Source organism: Python bivittatus, unplaced genomic scaffold, assembly GCF_059951505.1.
Source record: "Python bivittatus isolate LINGU-HERP-01145 unplaced genomic scaffold, Pbiv_v1 ctg000570_np1212, whole genome shotgun sequence".
Classification (NCBI taxonomy): Eukaryota; Metazoa; Chordata; class Lepidosauria; order Squamata; family Pythonidae; genus Python; species Python bivittatus.
In genome coordinates, this window is record NW_028277097.1 from 21716889 (window position 1) to 21741955 (window position 25067).

The 25067-nt window shown below is 40.1% G+C and overlaps 1 protein-coding gene across 29 annotated transcripts in view; it reads left to right on the forward strand.

The window, feature by feature from the left end:
* CELF4 (CUGBP Elav-like family member 4) overlaps positions 1 to 25067 on the forward strand; it is a 752374-nt gene that overhangs the window by 90999 nt on the left and 636308 nt on the right. For all 29 annotated transcript variants that reach the window (XM_088153025.1, XM_088153036.1, XM_088153023.1 and 26 more), the window contains exon 2: positions 24022 to 24104. In XM_088153025.1, coding sequence (XP_088009151.1) covers positions 24022 to 24104 — 83 coding nt within the window. The remainder of the gene's footprint in view (positions 1 to 24021; positions 24105 to 25067) is intronic.

The following is a 25067-nucleotide window of genomic DNA, read 5'->3' on the forward strand; positions in this document are numbered from 1 at the left end:
CAGCAGTCTTGTTCACATAATCAAAGTTCAAAATAGATTTCTATATAGTTTCCAGTTTTGATTTTCAGCCCAGAAGTACTATTTTTTGCAGGATAGTGAAACAGTATGTGGGAATGACCTTGGGACACCAGGCTACCTAGGGAACAGTCAGATAAGAGAGAACATAGCCCACAGCTGCTTAGTGGATGGAGCAAGAGACTCAGGAGGGATCCTCCCTAAGTTATCAGGCTATAAAGGTGACAGTGGGAAAATTTACTTTCAGACTTGCAAGATTCTTTTAATGTAGCCTTACAATAAAGTAGAATTAGTTTATCTAGTCATGTCTCCTGTCTGGTCTACCTGAGAAGGCTGACTGATAGAAACATATCCCTCTTCAGATACTGGGATATGACACCATTCCACCCAACCTATTCTCGGTGTATTCAAGTATACCCAAAGCCAGATACCATTTTTCCCTACTTACATTAGTCGCCAGCTTAACCTTGGTCCATTGGGAGAAACAAGGTAGCTTAGCTCCTCAACTGGTGGATGGGGCAGGGAATGGGGGAGGCAGATGCGGGAAATTGTTCCTCCAATTAGGAAAAAAATAGCAGGAACAATGTACAAGTAGGTGTGCTGTACGCAGCTGTGCAACAGAGGAAAACGAAGCCATTTCTCTAGGAGAAGGCAAAAACTAGGGTTTCTGATTCAGCAGTGTTTTTCAGGGTGGGTGGGTGGGTGGGAGTGAGTGAAAAATTGGCTATGTGTGACAAAGAGCATGCTTCACCAGTTCAGTTAAAGCCATGGCAGATGCAGTCACATGCCACTCTAAGCTTGGTTCCTTGTAACCTTAATTCTGTAACCAATTACTGGATCACAGCATAGAATCATCGAATATAAGATTGGAAAGGACCTTGAAAGTTGTTTTATCCAGTCTTCTTTCCAACATTGTTTTAATGCACATTCACCCAGAAAATTGGTTACTTCACACACCATTTAGTTGTTATTTTCACATTACTGTATTCTTGCTGTTAGACTGATGATGATGATGATGATGATGATGATGATGATGATGATGATGATGATGATGGTGGTGGTGGTGGTGGTGGTGGTGGTTGGTGCCAGTATTGTTGTTATGCTTGGTTTTCCCTAGCTAATGCCACTTCAGGGTCATCCGTATTCCAGCCACTCTTTTTCATTTAGATGATCAGACCCTCATTTTGCAGTGGCCAATCAGATTTCATTATGTGATTGGACATTATGTGTTTGACCCAGAATTTGAGACAGTTTGCAGATATTATACATGAATAAAGGAGTGATGAATGAATGAATGAATGAATGAATGAATGAATGAATGAATGAATGTTATGTACAAAATCCATGGAGGAAGAGGTAAATTCAAAGCCACCAAAATGGAATAAATAAAATAAGTAAGGATTGTGAGGGACCTTTAGGCCCATCCAGTGATGAACATTAGAACCAGCAGAACTAGTTTAAGTTTGCATGTTTTTAATTGTATAATCAAGTTATCACTGTGTATCAAACGATACACGGGTAATGATAATTTTATTTAACAGATACACATTCTATCCTTTCTGACTGATGTTCTTTTATATTGGAAAAGGAAAGGAGCAGATTCAAGTACATCACTGGGGCAAGAACAAAGCCCAACACTTGTGCTATCTCATCTGAGGTCCAGGTTACACCTATCTGTAATCAATAAGATACATGGACAGCTAAGTTAGCCTCCATCATTTTAACCCTGTACTACTGCCTCAACTAAAAAAACTCATTCTGGGCTAATATTTTGGTATCCTTCTAGATCATGATGATAAGATGATAGCTTCAGAAAACAGGCATTTCTATTGATAGTTTCCAAGTCACTTGCTGAATAGAATAAGAATAGATGTAGTAGGTGTAGCACTCCCAAGACCAAAGTATCCCAGGATTTCTTCTTGCAAAGAGTAGCTGTACCTACTGAATTTGGCCAATGCCAATGGGTGAAAATGTTTGTTGTTTTGGTTCTGATCACCAAAATTCTTGATTTTTCCCCATAAGTCAAAGGAGTTTAAGTTTTTAAAAATGAATAGCAGAGAAGACAAAACTAATTGATTCTTTGGGGTTGGTTGTTTTCTTGCAGACGTTTCATTACCCGGCTAGGTAACACTGTACCCGATCCACCTAGCAGATGTTACCTAGCCAGGTAACAAAACTTCTGCAAGAAAACAACCAAGCTCAGAGAACCCCAAGGACTCCACAATGCAACCCTGAGCTACATATATTCTCTTCTGTTGGTACTAATTGATTCACCCATCCTGAGATAAGGTCCAAAGAGATTCTTGGAAACAAAAACAGATTGGTACAAAAGGATGCGGGAGAGTTTATAAGCAGTCTTGGACTCACATGTCATACCTTCTGCCTTCTGAGATGCTCAGGGAACTCTGTCTTATTCTTCAGGCGCATAAATCAATATGCAGAAAAAAAACTCAGTTTTAATTCACCCATGAATGATGCCTTCACAAAAGTTGTAATGTTCTTATTTCTCTGCTCTGTGTCATTTTCAGAGCACAATAGTGTTTTACACACAGTGCCAGTATGACAGTGTCAATTCTTTCTCTATATATTTGGATATTTTAGCTCAGCTTTTCCTGAAGTCTTTAGATCAATAGCAAAGCATAAAATCTATAGTAAATAAAGGCAACAAAATCAGGTTGAGCCAACACTACTTAAATGTTTTGCAGGGTTTTTTTGTTTTTTTGGAGAGGGAAAAAAATACCAGCCAGTTTTTTATATATATGAGCATATACGTAAACTATGAACATTTTTTTCCTTTCTCTCTTTTTTAAATAGGCCCTTTATAGAAAATATATAAACAGGCATAAAAAAAGAAAGAAGATAAAAGATAAAGGAATAAAATACAAATGAAGAAACGAGGAATTTAAAATATCATCAGGATTATGGTTTTCTGGTATATCATTCATTAATTATGAATAAATGAATATATTATATTCTTTTAAATTTAATAATTGGTGTTAAGATTTGAGCTAAACATGAATATCAAGAACCATGGTCAACACTATACAAATCACCAAGTAAGATTAGGTGCTACAGGAAATTCAATCCATGTTATTAAGAGACTGTTCTAATGTAGACATCTCATAAAACTGAAATATGGACTCTATACATAGAGAAACCCAAATTTGGATATGTGTCAGGCCTAGCCCAAGGAACTCCAAGAGACAATGCCAATTCAGTTCAGCTATGTTTATTAGCTACAACCTCTAGCAAGAATCTTCCCAGACTGAAACCCCAGCTCCCAAGTCAGCCAGCCACAACAGTGTGAATTCCTCAGGGAGGTGTCAGTCTCATCCTCTTGTATCTCCCACGCTCCTAAGATAAATGTTTATCTCCCTGAGCCTGGCCTTCATAATTCCATTCCATCACAATATGGTACAAATCCATATATTAACTTATAGTCAAGGAATGGTTTCCAATTTGAATTGAATTCTACATCAGATTTACTTTTTTAAAAAATACAAAATTAAACATCAAAGCATATTCCTGCAAGTAGATTATAGATTCTTTCAATGAAGAGATAAAACAACCTTTCCAGCAAAAAATATATAATATCCTTGTAGTGGTTAGCATATACAAAGCTAATTCAGTATATTTGGAAGGAATACTGTACATGACTTTTGTAAAGTTCAATAAGAAAATTGCTCATTGAAAGGGGAGTTCAGGTTTTAAGATTTGTTTCATTCTAATACAAACCATCTTCCAAAATGGTTGGGCTTTACAACTCATTATTAGCCACCCACAGTAGTTGGGAGTTGGGTAGTGCATAAATTTAAATAAATAAATATTTCTTTACATGCTACTCCCTTAGAGGAAAGAAATGTATCTAATAGAAGAGAATATGTGTAGCTCAGGGTTGAACTGTGGAGTCCTTGGGGTTCTCTTGAGCTTGGTTGTTTTCTTGCAAACATTTCGTTACCCAGCTAAGTAACATCTTCACTGCTAGCACTGAAGATGTTACCTAGCCAGGTAATGAAACATTTGCAAGAAAACAACCAAGCTCAGAGAACTCCAAGGACTCCACAGAAATGTATCTGTCTAGCTCTGTATTGTGTCCTACAGTCTGTGAGCCCTGTAGACACCAGTGTTCTTTGAACTTGGCAACTTTAAGATGTGTGGACTTCAGCTTCCAGAATTCCCAACATGGAGATGTCCATGAAGTCACCTAGAGTTGAACTTAACTCAAGGGGTGACTGTACCTTTGTTACATTCAGTCATCTGAGCATTCCAGGAAGACAATCAACATTACATGGATTCTCTGGTGCTTGATTCTACAATATGAGGGCAATTAACTTGTCAACATGATGGGAGGGGGGGGCAGAAAAAACATATAGATAAAAGGAGATCATTACAAGCTGGCATTTGTGTGTATTTCCAGGCCTTTGCCAGCTAGTGATTCATAGATTAGTGCAAGTTAGAGAGGAGAAAAACATAAGTTGATGGGTCACCCTGCCTATAAAAGAGACACTGAAGTATTGTTCCCTCTGGCCTATTCATCAGGACTTTGTCCGGTCCAATTTTAAATGACTCATGTGAATAGGGCTTTCCAACTGATCTCTTGAGAAGCCATCAGCTACAGCTCAGCAGTAGGAAAGATTTCCTGGCATTCAGTTTTGCTTTTAATGGATTGTTTCTCCTGCCCTGGTGATGCACCTCCTTTGGACAACTCCCTTGGGTATTGGCCAAGAGGGTGAAGATATGGTTGTACTAATGGAGGTTCAGCAGTGAATGGTATGGTGGGTGATGTCATCTCAAACATTCCACCACTACCTCCAGAATCAATCAGCTAATTAATTAATTGCCCCCAAGGAGAGGGTGAATAGCACAAGCTGATGCAGATTTACTGTGAAAGTAAGCCTTGTTAGCTGGGTTTGCAAGCCTCATTGACCTACAAACCAGCAATCACATTATGGCTTTGTATATTGCTCAGACCCAACCCTAAGGGGGAGAGGGGGGTGTTTTATGGTCCAGGGGCTCATGAAACCCCATAAAATTTAGCTAAGTGAGTAAACCATGGTTAAGTACACCAAGGATAAACTTAGGTGACACAGCTATTGTGTTTTTGTACTACCTTGTTCTCCTGCAAATATGTGCAAGACTGGAGCTTTTGTGCTTGATTGTCTACCCATGCCAGGAGGGTTAGACTAGGCGATCTGAAGGGTTCCTTGTAATCTTTACATTCTACGAGTTTGTGAATCTTCCTTGTGGTGGCTTGGAGATCCCTGAGTAAATAAATATGCAGATGCCTTCAAAGTAACCACGTTCCCCCTGACTATGTATGGCAAGATGAATAAAAACTTTTAAAAGGCCTGCAGTAAATCCAAGGAAACAAATAAAAAGACTGGCAAAGAAGTTTTCAAGTGATGCTCAACTTATGCCAAGATCCAAGCAAGGAAAGTTTCTCTGGAATGAGCAGGGTATAATTCAAGTTTCTACGAAGGAGAAGTTTCCACTGATAGCAAGAATAGTTTCTGTTGAGAAATGTATTGCTGCTCCAAATCAGAAATTATTTGGGAAAGAGTCATAGCCATGGCAGCAGAGTTAACGGCCCTTCCCACCCATTGGATGCATTGAACCATTAATTAACCAACATGCTTTTAATTAATTTAACCAACATGCAGTTAGACCTCCTAACTAACCAACATGCAGTTAACCAACATGCAGTTAGACCTCCTAAGTTAGTTAATGTTGACTTTGATTAGCTCTGTATGTGCATGTATGTGTTGCGCAAACCCACCCATGGTTCAGCCTATTAAGCTTGGAAACTAATGATCAGGTCTTATTAGTGCTTGGATAGGAGGCTACCAGCAGACCCCAGGTCTGTAGGCTAGGCTGGGAAGTTGAAAAGGCATTTCAGGAAGAAGTCACAGGTCATTCTGTTCCAGATCGTTGCTAAGAAAAATGGATGGTTGTATCCCTCTAATCATCAGGAATCAAGATGGACTTGAAAGAGACTTTACCCTTTTAAAAGCCCAAGTCTATAACAGGTGGTAGCCTCTAGCCCAGTGTTGTCCAAACTTGGCCACTTTAAGATGAGTGGACTTCAACTCCCAGAATTCCCCAGCCAGCATTGAAGTCCACTCATCTTAAAGTGGCCAAGTTTGGACAACACTGCTCTAGCTGATCTTGGCTGATCTGGGGGAAAGAAAAGAAAAGATCAGGTTGGTTCGTGCTTGGATGGGAAACCACAAGAAAATCTCTATGCCAATTTCTGGTCATTGCCATGAAAATCTTCATCCTCTTTAAGTTGCTCATGAGTAACTGTCCTTAGAAAGGGACTCAATAAATAAATAAATAAAATTATATGGTGGTGTCCATGTAGTCAACAAATAATTCCAGGGCCTCTTTACTGGCTTTATTGGACAAATACAGAAAGTGGGCTATCTAACCAGAAAGTGGGCTATCTAACCAGTCAACAAGTTAAATGTGATGTGTCTGCAACCATTATGATCCTCAAAACTCATCTCGAAGCCCATAGGAGGGGTGTTTGCTGCATGCCTAATTTGCTATATAACTGTCAATCCATGGGGGGGGCAATGTTGCAACTGGAGAACAAAGATGGAACTTCCCACACACTCGCTGTGCAAGGAGAATTGGAAAAAAAAAATTCTGCCTTCTATAATCATTTGGCTCTAAAAAGCATATTTTGGGCTCTAAGGGGAACATGTTCCCACTAACGCTTAAGTATGTGCATGCATGTGAACAAAAAGGTGGTCACTTCCCTTTTTTTGTCATGTTTTCCCTAAAAGGAAATGGGGTTGTTCTAGATAGCTCTGCCTAAGAGAGCTACAAATTCAGCATCTCTGCACTTTCAGCTACTGGCTTTAAAGTTGTGTCAGTGACTTGGGGAATCCAGGAGAAGGATTCCAGCAGTGTTTCTCTTCCTGGATCCCAGATAAACTTCAAGGAACACCAGAAGTTGAAAAAATGCCAGATGAAAGTGCCAGATGAAAAGTGCCAGATGCAAAAGGGAGCACATTTGGGTATTTTAGATGCTACGTAGAGGCAAGAAGTCAGAACTTTCTGTTGGCCCCCTGCCATCAATGAATTCATTTAAACCAGTGTTTTTCAAACTCAGCAACTTTAAGATGGGTGGACTTCAACTCCCAGAATTCCCCAGCCAGCATGATTTAAAACATGGTTGCACTGTCTTTATAAAATGTGTCAAAGGGCTCTTTTTAATCTTTTGAAGTAGCTAAATGCACTTATAGTAGCCATGGACTCTTTGAAGACCAAAGACTTCTCTGGAGGGAGCTGGGCAGACTTCCTGGAACCTGGAAGGTGACATAATCAGTGCAGGGAGTACCTGAAAAAAGGAGGAAAGTTTTTGCAAACTTCTATTGTTGTTTTAAGATGCTGGACTTGTTGAAGATAGGGAAAAACAAAAAAAGTTAAAAGAGATCCCTCAAGCCCCATCAGAACGTGCCCAATTTGGCAGCAGATATGTTTCTCTGTCTCTTTTTTCATTTGCTTCTTTTAAATATATATCACATCCAAAATTTGCCTCCCAGGGTGAACCCATCTGAATAATCTCAGTGCCATTATAGAGATTATCTGAATTTAGACATGATATCAAATATGGGTGGTGGACATCTAGAATCTGACATCCCTCTTGTAAGTGTCTCTTACAAGCCATGATGACATCACATATTCCATGGTGTCATTGCACAAAGGAGATGAATTATGTAATTTGCATGACATCACTTGCCCCTGCAAATTCCCATAGGACCCTTCTGCATCTGGAGATTGGCAAGTTTGGGGCAGTTTTATTAGAAGCAACCAAAGAGACTGAGGTGAGTCCCAAATGAGTGTCTGAAGTTGCTTCCCTCTGCATCAAGCCCTTTTGCTCCAGTTAATAGTAGCTATTCCAAATTGTAAGAACTTGCTGAAGCAGCATACAATATATGGCTTTACTCCTTCATTGCTCTTTCACTGAAGATCTCAAGGTTGAAAAATGGGATGTTTAGCTCCACATGTCCCTACAGAATGGCCTTTCTCAGTTCTGTTCTACTCCATGCAAAGCATGGTCATCATCAGTGAAGCTCTTCCTTCTGCCTTGCCGAGGTTCAAAAAATGGATTATGCAAATACAGGCAGATTTGTTCAGGAAGCCTAACATGGCTTGGGAACTACAGTATGGCTTGGTCCTCTAATATGGCATCTTTGTAAGCAGATGGTTCACTCATCCTTCATCACCCTTCTTCTATCAGCATAAGGGAGAATGTCTTTAATTTTTGGAACAACCCTGGGGTAAAAGCTGGAAGTAGGGGAGATTCTTGAAAAAGCCACCTCCTATCAAAGAGAAGGTACAGCAGGTAACTTTCCTTACAAAGACGCTTAATCACTATGAAAATGTTGGCTGAAATGTGTCCGGTGCCACAGATCTTCCACTGATTTGTGTCTCCATCAAAAGCAACTAGTTCCAGATCCTCTGATGCAGCTGGGGCTGGATTGTCTCTCCCTGAAGCAGGAATTAAGATTGTCCTAAAACAAAGAGACAGACATCTCTTTTTGTTTAGTAGAGAGGAAAATGTACTGAGCATGAACAAGCAGGCCAGAGCCACCGGGTGCAAGAGACTGTATCCTATAATGCAAACTGGAATTTTTATTGGAATGTTAGAATCGGAGAAGGGTGTCTTAAAAGCCATGTAATGCAACCCCCCCCCCCATGCATACAAAAATCCAGATCACTGTCCAAAGTCTGCCTGAAAACTTGCAGTATAGTAATGTCATTGCTGATCTCTGCTCCTCTATATTTTTTTCTCATAATCTTCGACCTAAATCTACCTTCCTGTAAGTACATTAAGTACATTTTGCCTCCTTCCATGGATATCTTGGATATCGTAAGAGTATTGTCATGTGTACCTTGGTTTTCTTACAAGCCTTCCTTGTAGACAGTCTTTCCCATTTCACTAGCAATCATTTTTGTGATCTCAGTGCATACTAATTCTCAATTTCCTTCTTAAAATGCAGCAGCAAAACAAAATAGGTCCCTGTGAAACATCTCAGATTAATACAAAATACAAGGATAAAGTGTTGGGGGTAGAGCCAGTCTTGATCTTCTTTTTGCATGTAGTTTATAGGCCTGGGGTTTCAAAGTGGTCTCCCTTCCAAGTCTCAACCCAGTTTGAGCCTTCTTAGCATTTACATCTTTAGTCAAGTTCTGTAGATGCTACCAATTTTTCTGCAAATTCTTCTGCTAAATCTCTTCCCCCGAGTGCATGTATCTGATTCTTTGCCCATCAGTGCCAATGTTTGACCTCTGCTGAATTTCTTTTATCAGTTTTAGTTGGGTACTGCATAGACATACATTATTCTGTTCCAACAATTTTTCCAGATAGTTAAACAAAATCATGCATGCACAAAGAGAGATGCAGAATCTGATGTTGTTGTTATGCAGCTTTTGGATGTAGCATTTCCTTGATATATGCATTTTTGTATCCATGTTTTAACATAATTTATATGTTTCATAATTTTAGGCCTTCCCTAAGCTACTTCTCCTAATACACACATTTTTGGGGGGAAGGGAGGGACAATATTTCACAATGCATACCTTATTTAAATGCAACAAGCCCTAAACTACCCAAATATACACTAATTTTATATGAAGTTTTCAGAAACATTTATAGAAGATTTTTTTAATGCAGTCCTCAGAAATACATATTTTAAAACACACATTGTTGGGGGGGGGTGGAGAGAAAATATATTTCCTGCTGCAGTGACCCTGCTGAGGCAAATCAGGGTGTTCTTTCCTTTTGCACCCCAGTTTGAATCCTATGATGACCATTTTGGATTTTCTTGGATTTGGCTGAGGTGGAGAAGAAATTCTGGCTACCTAAAGTCCCATTGAGGTAAGAGCCACAATCCCATGTGGCTCTTGGGGAAGCTCAGAAGTTGCTTCCTCCTTTGATTTTAAATAGGCAAAGTCTTTCCAGGGAAGCTGTAACACTTGAGTTTCCACCTCATATTAATCCAAACTCAGCCAAACCATGTTACACCTTATGCGAACCCAACCATGAAGCTGGCAGACCATGGTTGCTGGGTTAGGACAGGATAGCTATCTGTAGTGGTCCAGGTAGTGCTGGACCACAACTCCCAGTGTCACTTGGTACTGGGTTTAGAGGCCAGACTGGAAACCCTGCTCCCTAAATTGTACCATATAAATGGGCTTGAGTTTTGTGTATCCTCCATATTCCGCCTGGCACCTCATTGATTATTTCTCAAAGCTGAAATGAGAACTCAGATTTATTTTATTCTTTTAATTCACTAAATTCCCCAAGGAAAGGATAAAAAAGGATAAAAATCCTCACTCAATACAGCCATTCAGGAGCAATCTACCTGTCCCTCCTTCTCCTTCTCCTTCTCCTTCTCCTTCTCCTTCTCCTTCTCCTTCTCCTTCTCCTTCTCCTTCTCCTTCTCCTTCTCCTTCTCCTTCCTTCCCCAAATGGGAACTAAGCCACCTTCCATCACATCCACAGCAGCAAAGAGAGATAACTCCTTTTTTCCCCCAGTTGTCTAAGTCTTTTTCTTAATTTTCTCCCATGAACCAAAGCTCTCCAAAAGGCCTTCTTCCATCTCTCTCTTCAAATCTGTTTTATCCACTTGGCTTTGTCCTTTTCTTATGGAGAGTCATGGACATTGGCCACTCTACTCTTCAGATGTGTCTAGCCTAAGATCTCTGTGTTATCCCTCATATTGTGAATTGTAACTTTTGAACACCAGGAATGTACGTATGTATATTTGATTTAGGCATTGCCCAACATCAGGCTGACACTGAGTCACTAACAGTAGAAACAAGACAATTTTTTTTTTTTTAAAGGCACCTCCATCAACACCCTAATTTGCAATCTGGTTTTTTGTTCTTGCATGCAATCATTTGTACTACCAACTTTTAGGGAGGGTATAGAGTTTGAATTTTTGTTTAAGGTACAATGCAGAGTCCTATCTAAGGCTGTGCTCACCGGACATGTTTCACCAAGTCAAGTAAAACACTTAGTAGATGCTTTCACGCAACATGTGAGGATTTGTTAATCTTAATCTTGACTTGTTTCTTTTGTGGTTTAGCATTTGAGCAAATGTAGGCATTTGCATTAATATATGATTCAATGTTTGTACAAACCCCAAAGAATGCAGCATAGCTGTAACCTTAATATAGTGGCTTCCATCTTCAGATTTGCAGATGTTGTTTGATCACATTTTGTGCCATCTCCATTCGGTGTGACATTTCAGTGAGACACCAGTTTTGTGATCAAACAATGTGCAAGCTGAAGGCCAAATTTAGGTCCAGTTTTACTAGGGAACAAATGACTAAGCTCCTAAAGTATATCTAGAAAGAGAGAAATAAATCAATATTCATTTCGCCTTTTCCAGTGGGAGAACTGAGCTGAATTTGGGACAGTTCTAGGGAATTTTGCAAGAAGGTTGGAGGAGATTTCTCCAGAATTTGCAAGAATCCAGAAAGTGCTCTGTGGGTTTTGTTTGTTTCATTACAAAAAGAGGTCTGGAAGCATTTGAGCATTAAAGTATGGATGGAAAAATGAATCACAAGGGTTACTTGATGAAATAAATCAAGGATACAAATAGATATCCTAGCATCCTTTGATGCAGACTCCCTTTTGTAGAAAATCACATGTTTTTCTGATCAGCTCTTAATTTGCATTGCTCATTCTGCATATAAGCCGTTGCTTATGACTCAACTTTAGGCATTTAAAGTCTTCTGCAACTGCTGGCTTTCTTTTCGAGCTACTTTGATTTTCTGAAAGGATAATAAATATCAGTCAGGGGGACAAACTAAATAAAAGGAGAATTTCAGATTCTGCAAAAGAGCAGCTATAAACTTTTCTTGCTAGAGAAGGAGCTGATCCAGCCAGATGTCGCTGATCTCAGAAAAGTTCAGCAGAATCAAGATTTGGTTAATGCTTGGATGGGAAATGATCCCAGGGCTGGGAAGTTATATATATATATATATAAATTAACTAACTAACTAACTAACTAACTAACTAACTCCCTTAAGGCCATGAAAAACCCCTTCTGTATTGTTGCCAAGAAAATTACATGGATGTAGCTATGAATTTACCAGGATACTAGTTTGGCTCCAAGGAAACCTTACTTAGGAGCTAATCACATTTCTTCCACCATAAGCTGCAGTTATAAGGTTGTCTTTCATTCTGAGCAAAACGGATGCAGGAGATCATGATTTGGCTGCCCTGTGAGTCCCATTGCTTATCTGCTGTTTCCTACATGTATATGTTCCCCCCATGGAAGAATGTGATGAATGAGGAAGAAGGCCTGAAACTGAGGATTACAGGTTTGAGTTGCCAGTGAAACTGATGGATGGCTGTTTGCAATTTCTCTGCACATAGAATTAATATGTGTTTAATTTCTGAGTTTAATCCATTAATCTGTAGGTTCAATTAATCAAGTTAAAAGAACTAAATGAACTGAACAGTTGGACAGAAGAGATAGCTATATAGATATCGTGATGTGATATAGATAGATAGATGATAGGTAGGCAGGTAGGCAGGTAGGTGATAGATAGATAGATAGATAGATAGATAGATAGATAGATAGATAGATAGATAGATAGATAGATAGATAGATAGATAGATAGGCACTCCTTCACCGAGGAAAGTGATGATGCTGGCTAAAAGATAGGTATGCATAATTGCAAAATATGGAAGTTTGCTTTATTCATAGTGTTTTTCAGTTATATGCAAATACAACCATAAGTTTAATTGATTAAAAACTCATATGAACAATAAGTTCAACCAGTTTTATCTCAGTTGTACCTTTAATAAAACTCATAGAATGGCCACAATTTAACCCCAATCTAAGATTTTTTAAAGAGCAGGAGGTTGGATTTAATGACATCAGTGGCCCCTTCTAACACTCGGATTTTACGACATGACAAATATAGAACTTCCAAGATAAGGCATAGGATCTCTTTCTTGGTTAGATGCTGCAGACCAGTGTTTCTCAACCTTGGCTGCTTTAAGCTGGGTAAACTTCAATTCCCAGAATTTCCCAGCCAGCCATGCATTGAAATCCACCCAGCTTAAAGCGGCCAAGGTTGAGAAACACTGCTGCAGACCAATGAGAGAGCCCAGATATTCCTAACCATACTTGTGGACCTCTCAAAACATCTAGCTCAGTGTTGTCCAAACTTGGCCACTTTAAGATGAGTGGACTTCAACTGGGGAATTCTGGAAGTTGAAGTCCACCCATCTTAAAGTGGCCAAGTTTGGACAACACTGATCTAGCTGGCCTTCCTTGAAGGTGGAATGGCAAAGTACATCAGCTTTTCCTGTGTACAGGATGCTTCTCATGGTCTTTCCAGTCTCTGATGTGTTATTTGTTATTATACTCAACCTGCTTTACTGAACAAATGCCCCTGAGCTCCCGGTACAGTGATGTCAGCATTTCAAATCTTGCAAACTCAATTTAAGGGTGACCTCATTGCTTACCTGTGGGGAAATATTATAAAAAGAAATCCAGAGAAGTAGAAATCTTAAGGAGGTTGTTAACTCCTTGTCCTTTGGTCCAAATGGGGGTGCCTTCCTCTGCCAAGGCAGCCATGGCAGACTGCCAAAGTGAAACAAAGAAGGGGGGGGACCCTTGTAATAATAATTACAACTATTATTAGTTGGCTGATATGCGTCACCTTTCCCCAAGGGATGTATCACTGCAATGTTACTAGATGTCTGAATAATACATCTAGGGACAAAGAAGAAGAGGAGAACGAAAGGAATTGTACAGAGATATTTTTCAGCATTTCTTGGTCAAATTAGTTCAGGGCAGAATAACAGCTTTAAAATCAAATAATGTATCAGTGTTCAAAATCACTTTCAGTGTAGTAAAAGATTAAAATTTGCAGGAAATTGGAATACAGCTAGGCAAGACAGTTGCCAGCAAAAGCTGGCACCTCCAGATATCTTTTTTTACATTTATTTCAAAATGTACATGTCGTTCTTCAGGACAAAAGCTTTCCCCAACTACAAGTACTAAGTGACAGCCCCAGAACTACATCCAGTGCTGGCCACTGGTGGCTGGGAATTTTGGGAACTGTAGTCCCAATGCACCTAGAGGGCACCTAGTTTGGAATGGCGTTTCAAGCAATTTCGTTTGATGCACGCCTCTGAATGAGTCACAACAGCTACCAAGGAACACCATATCCCAGCCTTGCAATTTCTGAAAAGTATTTGATTTTTCCCTATGGGCAGAAGACTTTTTGCTGGCCTGGAGAGACATTTGCCTGGCCAGCAAGGCTCTGCTTATATTCTTACCTGCATCAACAGAATAAAATAGTTTAAAATAAATCAGTGGCTCTGAGAAGACACACGTGTGCCTCCGACGTGAAGAAATGTATTTTTTCCCATTACCCATTCAACTCAACAGAATTTACACAGTGCAACTTGGTGGTGGATTGTGGTCTAAAGGCTAAACCTTTGCAACTGCTAGCAACCCAGTTAGTAAAACAAGGACCCTTAAACATATTCAGTATGGTTGCTATGTCCATGAAGGAGAAGCCACTGTTGTTATACAGCTACAAAGTCCACCTCTTTACATCTTAGGATGGAATCAATCACAGCTCTAGACTCTTAAGATGTGATGGCTTTGAGCAGGAATGTTATTGATCCATCCCTCTGCATCTCCATCTCCCCAAGGGAACTTTTGCTATGCTCTCTGTTGTCCTTTGACCCAAACTGCTTTGTTTACACAAAGACCCTGATAGATATTCCCTTGATTCTCAATCTCAAATCATCAGGGCTTGAAAGAAAAAAAAACTCTTCTGGAGACATAGAACTTCTTTCTAGCAGCTGGTTTGAGACAGCTGGGTTCATCACAAGACACTTTGTTATAGCCTTACAAAACCACATTATGCCTCTTCCATTGTGTTCCAGCCCTCCAAACTCTTTAGGGATTGATTAGAGGGGATGGTGTGACCTTTGCTGCAATTATTATCCATCTGTGTTTCGTGCAATTATTATTTATGTTGTTGAATCCCCTGGTGGCAAAATTAAAATAGAGAAGAGATAGAAGTCTCCCCCTTCTTCCAGTTCCTCCTGTCTCCAGCTCCTGGTTATTCCCCCCCCCCCCACTCTTTAACAACATAGGCCTCCCTGGAGATTGCTTGATACATCCTCATGTTTCCTAGAGACTGTGGTTCAATAGAATGACAGTTAATTACTGGCTGGGATTTTCCAGACACCTACATTGAAGCAAAAAAAAAAAAATGCCATCCAGGGGTAGAAAGTGAGATGTTGAATGTGTCCTTTCCTACCAGACTCCCAGTCCAAGATATCCCAAGGTGAACCTTTTGAGCTATCTAAATAAAAAAAGCTTCTCAGTGACTGTATTTAGGTGTTGACATGACACACTAACCCTACAATAATGCAGTTAAGTAGGTTGTGTGAGTGCAACAGCCCTGTACACATGACCCAGTCATCTCCTCTCCCTGTCAGAAGACTCTTCATTGTGCACTAACAGCACTCATCTAGAGGTAGATGGGTCTATCTTGTAGTAGCCTTTTTTTAAAGCCATTGGTCTACTTCATTTTCCCCCCAAGCTTGAGCAAAAACAAGAAAAGAAAAGAAAAGAAAAGAAAAGAAAAGAAAAGAAAAGAAAAGAAAAGAAAAGAAAAGAAAAAAGAAAATCCATAATGGATTAATCAGGGTTGGTACCATCATAGTCAGATCCAGATCCATAGTCAGCAGAATTTCCTACTTTCGACTTATTTTTCAACCTCCCCCAAATCATCACAGAAATTAAAAATGGAAAGAGCCATAGACACAGAGTGCCTAGAGGACCCTAATTTTCCTGGGGCCCCTCTAGGACCTTGCTTCAACCTCGTAGAGGTAAAGTTAGTTAACACCACTGTCAAGAGTGTATCCATGACCCAGCTCACCAAGAAAAGTTTATTTAGCCACATGCATGACTGGGTCTATCCATCTAATTTCCTGTGGGCTAATTGACTGGGTCAATTGATTCTGGGTCAGTTAACTGACTGGGTCAATTAACCCTTTTTGGAATTGCCAAGACACATTGCTTCCTCCGTTGACCCAATTAAGTATGTTGTGGGAGTCAAGTCAGCCTTATCTTGAGATCACTGCTTGGGCTCTCCTGACTTCACTGTGGAAAGTTCTTAGTGAGCCATATTAGACTCTGGATTTCACCACCACCCCAGTCCCAGCATCTCCAAGCCTGTGTTTGCACAGCAGATCCCAGTTATTGAACTGGGTTTACACAGTACTTGGAGTCAAGAGCTAATTAAACGGTCTAGGCCTCCAAAAAACCAACTCAACCCAGGTTAACACTAACAGTGTGTATATAGCCGCTTTCACTGAGTTGATTAAATGTGCTGCATGAGCCAACTTTAAATCAGCACATAAGATGAGCAAGCAGGACAAACAAAACAAAGAACAGGATGAAGATGTTGCAATCCATCCAACAATTACAGAAAGTAATGAGTGGTTGGTTATTTATATTATTAATTGTTTATTTACTTTGTTCATTGACTTTCTTAATCAAAGTTTTTATGTGGCAGGGTGCCAATTTATCCACAGTTTTCTTCAGCTCAAGAGGCACGGACAACTTTTTTTCCCCCAGAATATGACAGATCTTGGTCCATCAAGTGAAATGCATCAAAAATAGGTGATGGAGAAGAAATTAGCACACCCAGAAATTAAGCTAGATGATTCAAAGTTGAGGCCTGCCTTTTAAAGTCAGTCTTCAAATTAGCATTTTGATATTAGGGGACTATTTGAATTCGGGCACAAAAGAGGTATTTGTTCTCCCAACTCTGAAACATATTGACTATATTCAGACAACATACTTAAGCATGTCAAAGGCCTAATGGTTGTGTTCAGACAAAGTAGCCAGTGTGATTCATTTTCATCTTATTTAGGGTATGTGTATTTGTGTCTTAGTAAGAAGAGCTGACCTTGTTCGGGCTTAGAAGCTAAGCAGGGTCAGGTCTGGATACAACTTGGATGGGAACTCATCTGGGAATATCAGAGCTGCAAGATAAAGTGACAACTTTTTAAAAATGCAGAAGATAGCAATAGAACGCCACTTCCATAATCCTGCCAAGAAAAGAACATGGACATTTTCTTGTAATCATCAGGAGTCAAGGATGAATTGTGTGTGTGTGTGGGGGGGGTGCTTGTGTGGGCAAACTCAGCCCATCTGATTAGCTTGTTGTTTTAGAAAGTAGGTTAATTGAGATGGCATGTTAAGGATTTTGTGTGAACATAGATAAAAAGTGTTTTGCCATGGGCAATACTGGAGCACAGTGAACTGCCAGAAATAACGAAACACGATGGCCTTAAATCAGCAAAGCTAGAGCATCTAGTTAGGGTTAGTTGGTTAGTTAGAATCTACTAGGATCTACTAAGAATCTACTAGGATCTACTAAGTTAGTTAGAATCTATTCAGAATTGACTAGGGATAAGGTCAGTGAAGTCAAACTGTGCAGCATTTCCCAACGGTTGCCCATCCTAACTTCAAATTTCTGATTCCAAGGCAGTTGACTCTGTATTTTCTGCAGTCCGTCTTCAGAGTCCCTTTCCTCTGAACCTGGAATCAATATCAAGTTCTCACTGCCATATTTTCCAAGAAGCAATCACAGCCATGATGTTGAGGGAGAGGGGAGGAGAAGGAATCCAAATTCCATAGTTGCCCAACACAATGATCAGGATCAAGCAGAAAGTTACAAAAGAGCATGCAAGCATCTTGAGTTCTCCCAGAAATATTTCTCAGTAACGCTTGCCAAAATCAGGTGATGGGTATGAAGCAAGAACATGTAAAAATTAAGTTGGGGGTCTCATCCCTAATGTCTTCCCTTGCTAGGGATTTTGGATTATCCATGACTGATAAGCTTAAATCTAGACAATAGTGCTATGGGAATAATCAAATACTAGTTGGCTTATTTCAAAATGTGTGTTATCTCTCAGATCTTTGTGGGGGGGGAGGGAGAGAGAAATTTCTTAAGCAGAGCAAAATCCTGACCTGATGAGATTTCTAGATGTCTCCACAGCTTGCTCTTTGGATAATTTGGGGGGTACTGTCAGGTTGAGTGACACTGAAAGAAGCAAAGTCCAAACTGGATGGAACCCCTCCACAATTCCCTCCCCACCCACCCATACGATCTCTTTTCCTACAGGAAAGGGACAGACAATATATATTAAGGGACATGCTTTGCTACTGGAAGGCACTTTGCACATTGAAGGTGTCATGATACCTCTTGTTGAGGAGCAGAGGTGATGCAGGTGGCTTTGTTGAAGCACTTGACCTGGCAGATGTCCATACCTAGAACTTGTCTTCTTGAAGCCCCTTGCTTCAACCAATGCCTCAGGTTTCTTCTTTGCAATATTGCCAGCTCTTTGTGCTTTCTATGTCCTCAGCAGAAACAGTTCAACTTCTCCCTTGTTTGAGAAACCATCAGCATTTCCAGTATGTTCCTTTTATACCTATGTGGGGCTGGGAGCAGGTAGTCTCTGTCTCATCAGATCCCCTCATTCTGGGGAAAAGGTTTTATTTTAATCCTTCTGTCCCAATCACTCATCTCGCTCCAAACAGATCTTGGAAGTAGGATGCTGTTTTTACAAGGACAGGAAGAGTTTGCCACCAGTCACATCTGAATTATAGATATAGTCTGGGAAGCATTGCAGACCTTCATTATTCTCAGCTGTCACTAGGACCATCACCAGAAGAGGAAATATATAGCTACCATTACAGGAACTTTACACTCTGTAGTTTATCTTTCCACTGGTGTGCCTTGATCAGCACCTAATTAGATGGTATCAACTACTCCGGGTTTGTGACCAGTGGCATAGTCTTCTCTCATTGTCTGGTCAGCAGAGACCACTCAGTGCATGATTTAGCACTGAAATTAAATTTTAAGTACAGCTTTCCATTTGAGTATTGACCAGTTCTCTCTTCAAGACCATTCAGAAGTCATTAGCTTTGTGCCTGTTCCTTGTTGACCTTCTTTCATGGAAAATATACACTCATGGAAGGAGGGAACTATTGTCCCACTGTCACCTTTATATGGGGGAGGTCTGCCTTCAGGGCCATCTTAAGAGGAGGAGGAGGAGGAGGAGTAATAATAACCTGTTCAAATTGGGAAGTAGCGTAAGCCAAATTCTGACTACTTAATCCCATAAATCACAAAAGCAAATAAATATTTACCATTTAAAATGTGTTTATTATTGGTACTTCCTTCTGTTACTGATGTGGAGACACAAGAGATAAAGCGGGATGCACCTTAACCACCCAGAGTTGTGTTTCACGGGACGGACAGCTATATAAATCTTTTAAATAATTAATTAATCAACTAGTTCCAGAATTCCTTCGAAAACTGTGTCCTGATTCCTGGTTTAGCCATGTTCAATTCTTGGCTTGTTGTAGGAAATGTAGGGAACAGACACTTTTCTGGTTAGGGTACTTGTCTGTCTTCCCTTTTTTGTTTTGTTAGCGTAGTTAGGCAGCAGTGGGTGTGACCACAAGAAGTAATAAGAGAGATCTAAGATTTGTGTAGACCAGTGTTGTCCAAACTTGGCCACTTTAAGATGAGTGGACTTCAACTCCCAGAATTCCCCAGCCAGCATGGCTGGCTGGGGAATTCTGGGAGTTGAAGTCCACTCATCTTAAGGTGGCCAAGTTTGGATAACACTGGTGTAGACCGTTCCCATGTTTATCTTCTGGGGAAAGGTTAGAGGACTAGTTTAATGACTTGTCAGGGGCATGCAACTCCACTGGCTTCAGGGTCACAGCAGCTCAGCCCCTCTATCCTAGGACAGTAGAAACATGCAGTTATTCCATGTGCATAAAAGAAAGGCACACTTTAAACATCTGAATGTATTTCTGGACTGTTTTCTAAAGAACATAGTACATCAATCCACATCTGGCAGGGCTGAGCTTTCTGAAAAGCAACAGCTCCAGGTTCTCTGTTTCTTTAGCAGAGGAAGGTGATGAGTTGTGGGTTCAAGTTTGCCTGGAGGCAAAGGGGTTAACTGATGGCACTGCCCTCCCTCTGGAGAACAGGGTTGAGCCACAGGTGCAAGGCACCTGTTTCTCTTGCTTTCACCATCCTGGTTTTTGCAGGAAGACTTGGTTAGCTATTGTTCCTCTTTTGGATGGAGATTTGCAGCCCTGCCCCAAGGTGGATTCTGTTCTACAGATCGGAAGCTTTGCACACCTGTGCTTTTTCCACTTGGTTGAAGATTTGGGGCTGGCAATGTCCATGGGTACACCTGGGTTCAGATGTGTGCCAAATAAGTTAGATGGCTTCTGTAACTATATTGTTTTCATTGGTGTGTGGAGAACAATCTCTTCTGCAGCTTCATTAAGGATTGCCACAGATTAAGAGTTCTGCTTTGAAGTAAGTGATGGGGGGGTGTATGTGTGTGTAAAGGATGACTTTTCAGCAAGTAACTGGCATGCCTTTGTTCTGGCAGCCTCTTTTTATCCAAAACAAACCTTGAGATACACTTTACTAATCTCTTTTTTATTCTGTTTTAATTTTGTGCCTTTTATCATTTTAAAGTTTTTAATACTAATAATATGGATACTAATTTGTATATATTGTTTCTGACTTTGTGATATACCGCCCAGAGTCACTTGACTGTGAGATGGGCAGCCGTATAAATATGACAAATAATCAAATAAATACCCTGAAAAAAGCACGTGCCAGGCCTGTTTACACAACACATAGCCAAGCCTTTGTGGTTAGTTTATGGTTTACGTTATTGTGCAACACTCCCCCCCAATGGGTTAATGCAGTCACCAGATTAAGTGTGTTACATATTCACACTTATACCACACACTTTAGCACACTCACAAATATGCATATCAAGACCCTACTGTTAGGCTGGAGTTAATGTTGTTTTCCCAGGTAGTCTGGGACAGAACTAAAAACTGCAGGGAATCTATAGTAGCCCTCCTGCAACCTAACAAAAGAAAAATCCATGCTGGCATGAAAAAATTATTCCAGGAATCTGCTAGTATTTGCCTTGAAATATTTATTTGCTCAACACATGCATGAAATGTGGACACCTGGAAACATTGAGTATGAAAATGTGTCCGAGTGCAAATGTTTTATCAATTGAAGAGAAGTATCGAAGCCAATTGGAGTGATTGGTACAACATCCTGTTGGAACTAGGGAATTTTTTTTTTCCTAACTTTTTTTCAGTGGAAGAGTCCCCCGGGGATACGTTCTGGGCTTGACCTCAGTATCCAGTTCTTGCAATGCTCCCATTCAAGAAGGAATGGCTTTTGAGTGATTTCCTGGTTCAGATGAAAAGTCCTGATTTATGCAGTATCTCAGTCTCCTAAGGGGTCTCTTCCTTTCCTTAAACAACACTGGCTCAGGAACAGAGTTTGCAGGCCAGTCCATCAGAGGGAGAAGGAGAGAGTGGTAGAACACCTTCTTTCCATCCAGTGCAATTCTTGTAAAGTATTCCTTTATGACCGGGTACACAACAGGATGCTCAGAGTCATGAATTTGAGATGGGCTGCTCTATAAACTGAAATAAAAATAAAAACAAGCAAATAATAAATCATCACACCCCATTAACATCTGTTAAGCTCACTGAGATACACAGACATAGACATATAGACAATATACAGGTAGGTCTCAATTAGCGCGGTTAATGAATTCCACGAAATGGTCCCATTATTTGAATTTGCGCTATTCAGAGTGAGATTTCTATGGAAAATAGGGTAATTGGTTCCAGCTCGACAGAAATAAGCAAGGAAAAAATTTAAACGGAAATGTTTATATGAAATTTTACAGTAAAGGATAACAGGAATATACTTATAACTTAAATGTATGGGTAACCAAGTCACAGAGTAGTTAGAGAAAGCAAAATAAAACTGATAAATTTCTACATATCATTTCTAAAGGTAAGCTTTCGCTGACAAAAACATCTTTTTAAAAAACATGTGCTGTTTTCCTCTGGTGAAATCTTATTTTTCTTTATTCTGCACACATGAAGATGAGCAGTCTAAAACCCCGACTGCAACTGTGCAAGTCTCAACTGCTCACACTTTAGCCTCGCATTAACTGAATTTTGGGTCTCATTAAATGCGGCCTGGTATCAATTTACAACTTGCGCTAAATCGAATATTGCTTTACTCAAACACACACTCATAATGGTCTACCTGTAGATGTAAATATGTTTAAAAGACAAGCATGCCTAAAGCAAAGTTGCAGCCAAGCACTATCTTTCTCTCCACAAATGCCTTCATACACCTCCTAAGCATTCTTATAAAATCCACATTTTGGGTGGTTGCAGCCCAGTTTTTTGTTTGAAAGTCTGCCCAGGTGCCCACAGAAGCATCCTTGGGGGATAGTAGAACTAGTGAGGAACATCTACAATTTATCTTCTGGTTACATGGGTGTCTCATGATTGGCCACACCTACCATGGTAGCCATTGGGTGAGAGTGCCCTTCACAAAATTCTATATATGCCGTTGGCCCTTAAGGATATGCCAACCCCAAGCTTTGCCTCCTCCAGTGAATTACATTTGGTAGTAGATTATAGGAAAGAAGCTCAGCCTTTGACTCAGGAGACTGGCTGCCAAGATTAACCAACAGAGAAAAAGTAAGGCTGTGAAGCACATTGGATGTGAAGGGGAAAAGGTGCTTGGGGGCACGAGGGCACATTCAAATAGTGTACAGCAGTTGAAACTTTTTCTGGGATCACATGGGTGCCCTCCACAGCTGCAGCGAGACCCCAGCCAAAGATGCCTTTGTTTTAAGGAGTTGCCAATAGGAATACTTTGTTTCTCCCTTTGATTTCCAAGGGTCACCCATCCCTTGTTAAAAGACACCTTACTGCAGTCTCTCAGGCCACCACTCTCAAATGCAATGGTAGAAACCATTCCATTGGCTCCTAAGAAAAGCTGCCAAATGGGAAAGAAATGTTTGGCTTCTGCAAAAAAAGCTGGACCATTTCCATCTCTTTCTCTCTCTTTTCTGCTTATTTCATGAGACAATTTAACATGAGTGGTGGGTGGTGGAATCTCAACCATTTCACCTTTTGGGCTGTGGTGAGATTTCCAGTCTCCCCCCCCCCCCGTCACTCCCTCCTGCCTGTCAGCCATCTTTTTTTTTTTAATAATAATAACTTTATTAAGTTTAAAAAAAACAATAAAAACTAACAAGAATGAATATTAAGAAAAAGAAGAGGAAAAGAAAAGTTGAAAAGAGAGAGAAGAGTAAAGAGTAAAACTGCATAAAGGAAAAAGAAAGAAAAAGAAAGAAAGAATTGACTTCCAACCCTTCTCACAACAGATATAAGTAACAATATACATCCAACTCTTACCCTAAGTTTAAAAAACAACTTCCATTATTTCTATTAATCCATATTATTTTTAATCATGTAATCCATACAACAGAACATTTTTTCAGTAACTCACAACAAGCCCGAAAATGGTTTCCAAATAGTATTAAAATTACTCTGTCAGTCATCTTCTGAATAGCTTCCTGTGACATCTTTCCCTCTGAGATGTCTCTGTCCACATATTGGGCAGCCAATCTCTGGTTTATGAACCTTCTTTGCTTTGATGAGTTTAAGAGGATCCACCCTTCTCATGAGGCTCTTTAATTTGCCAAGTCACACTTCAGCACCTTTCATGGCATCGTCTGGGCCTGGTTTGGGAATCGAGGATCCCTCTGCTTACTAAGTCTTCTGACTCATCGATAAGCCCCTGACCTATGCCTTTTCTCGTATGTTGTGGCCTTTGACCTTTTCACTGCTCAAGGGGCAGAAATGCTGACTTTAAAGAGGATTGGATTAAGCTCTTAGGTATAATTGCTAAATAGCCCTCCATGTTTAGAAGTAGCCTGTGACAGAGTACTGCTTGTTTGCTCCTGGAGAAAATTTGGTCCTGCCAGAAATTGGATGGTGGAAGAAACAACATGTTCACAGTTTTCCATTTTTATTTTTTTATTTTTTTTTACAGGTTGTGCCTTCCTAACATACTGTGAAAGGGAGTCTGCTCTTAAAGCTCAAAGTGCATTGCACGAACAGAAGACACTGCCAGGGGTGAGTCCAGATTGTTCTTTTAAGATTATTCATCTTCATAACTTTGAGGTCCAGTTTGGAGAACATCAACGTTTGGTCAAAGTACAGCGTTCACTGGGTACATAGAAATTGCTGTATTTTTCTTTAGCTTTTGAACTTCCTCCCTTCCCTGTTTTCTGTTGTTGGACAGACCCACCAAGAGGGATGCTAAAGAGAACTGGCTGTGGGGCCAGATTGTGTTGGCTTTCCTGTTGAAAACTTTCAAAAGCTGAGTATTTCTGAGCGGTGACATGATTGGCTGGTGGGAACGTGGCTGAGATGTACAAAGCGTTTCTCTCGACTTTCTCTGCCCAAAAGCTTTAAAATGAAAACTTTGGATTTTGCGTTCTCAGGCCAACTATTTTGATGGCAACTTGGATTTGGGCCTTCTTGTTATATCATTTGGACTCATTTTGGGAGGCTAGAAAAGGCAGGAGAGAAGATCATGAGCAAACTGGCACCGTTCTTCACAACCGGATCATACTGTAGGATGTTTAGTGTGCTCCAGGAAGGAAATTAGGTTTGAACAACACAAATAGAATGATAAAAATGGAACATAAAAATGTCTTTTAGAAAGCTACCTGCGGTAAATTGCATAATGCATGAATGGGACTCACTGGCTGTGTTTGCGCGATGCATTTAACCTGGTTGTTGAAAGCCATTTAAAAAAATCTCACTCAGTTTAAAGCTGACCATACTTAACATGATATGTGAATGATGCAGATGCTAGATTTATAAGTGGCTTGGTTAATTGTGTCATGTGAACAGAGCCACTCTAATGCCTAATATTGGGGCTTTAGGTCCATTTCAGAGAAATACCTATCAGCATTTGCAAGGCAGAGAATGGAAAGGGAATTTGTCATAAGTTGGTGTCTTCCTCATCATTGTGTAAGATTTGATACTTAGCTTTAGTAGTTAATGTGGTAATGGGAGAGGAACTCAGTG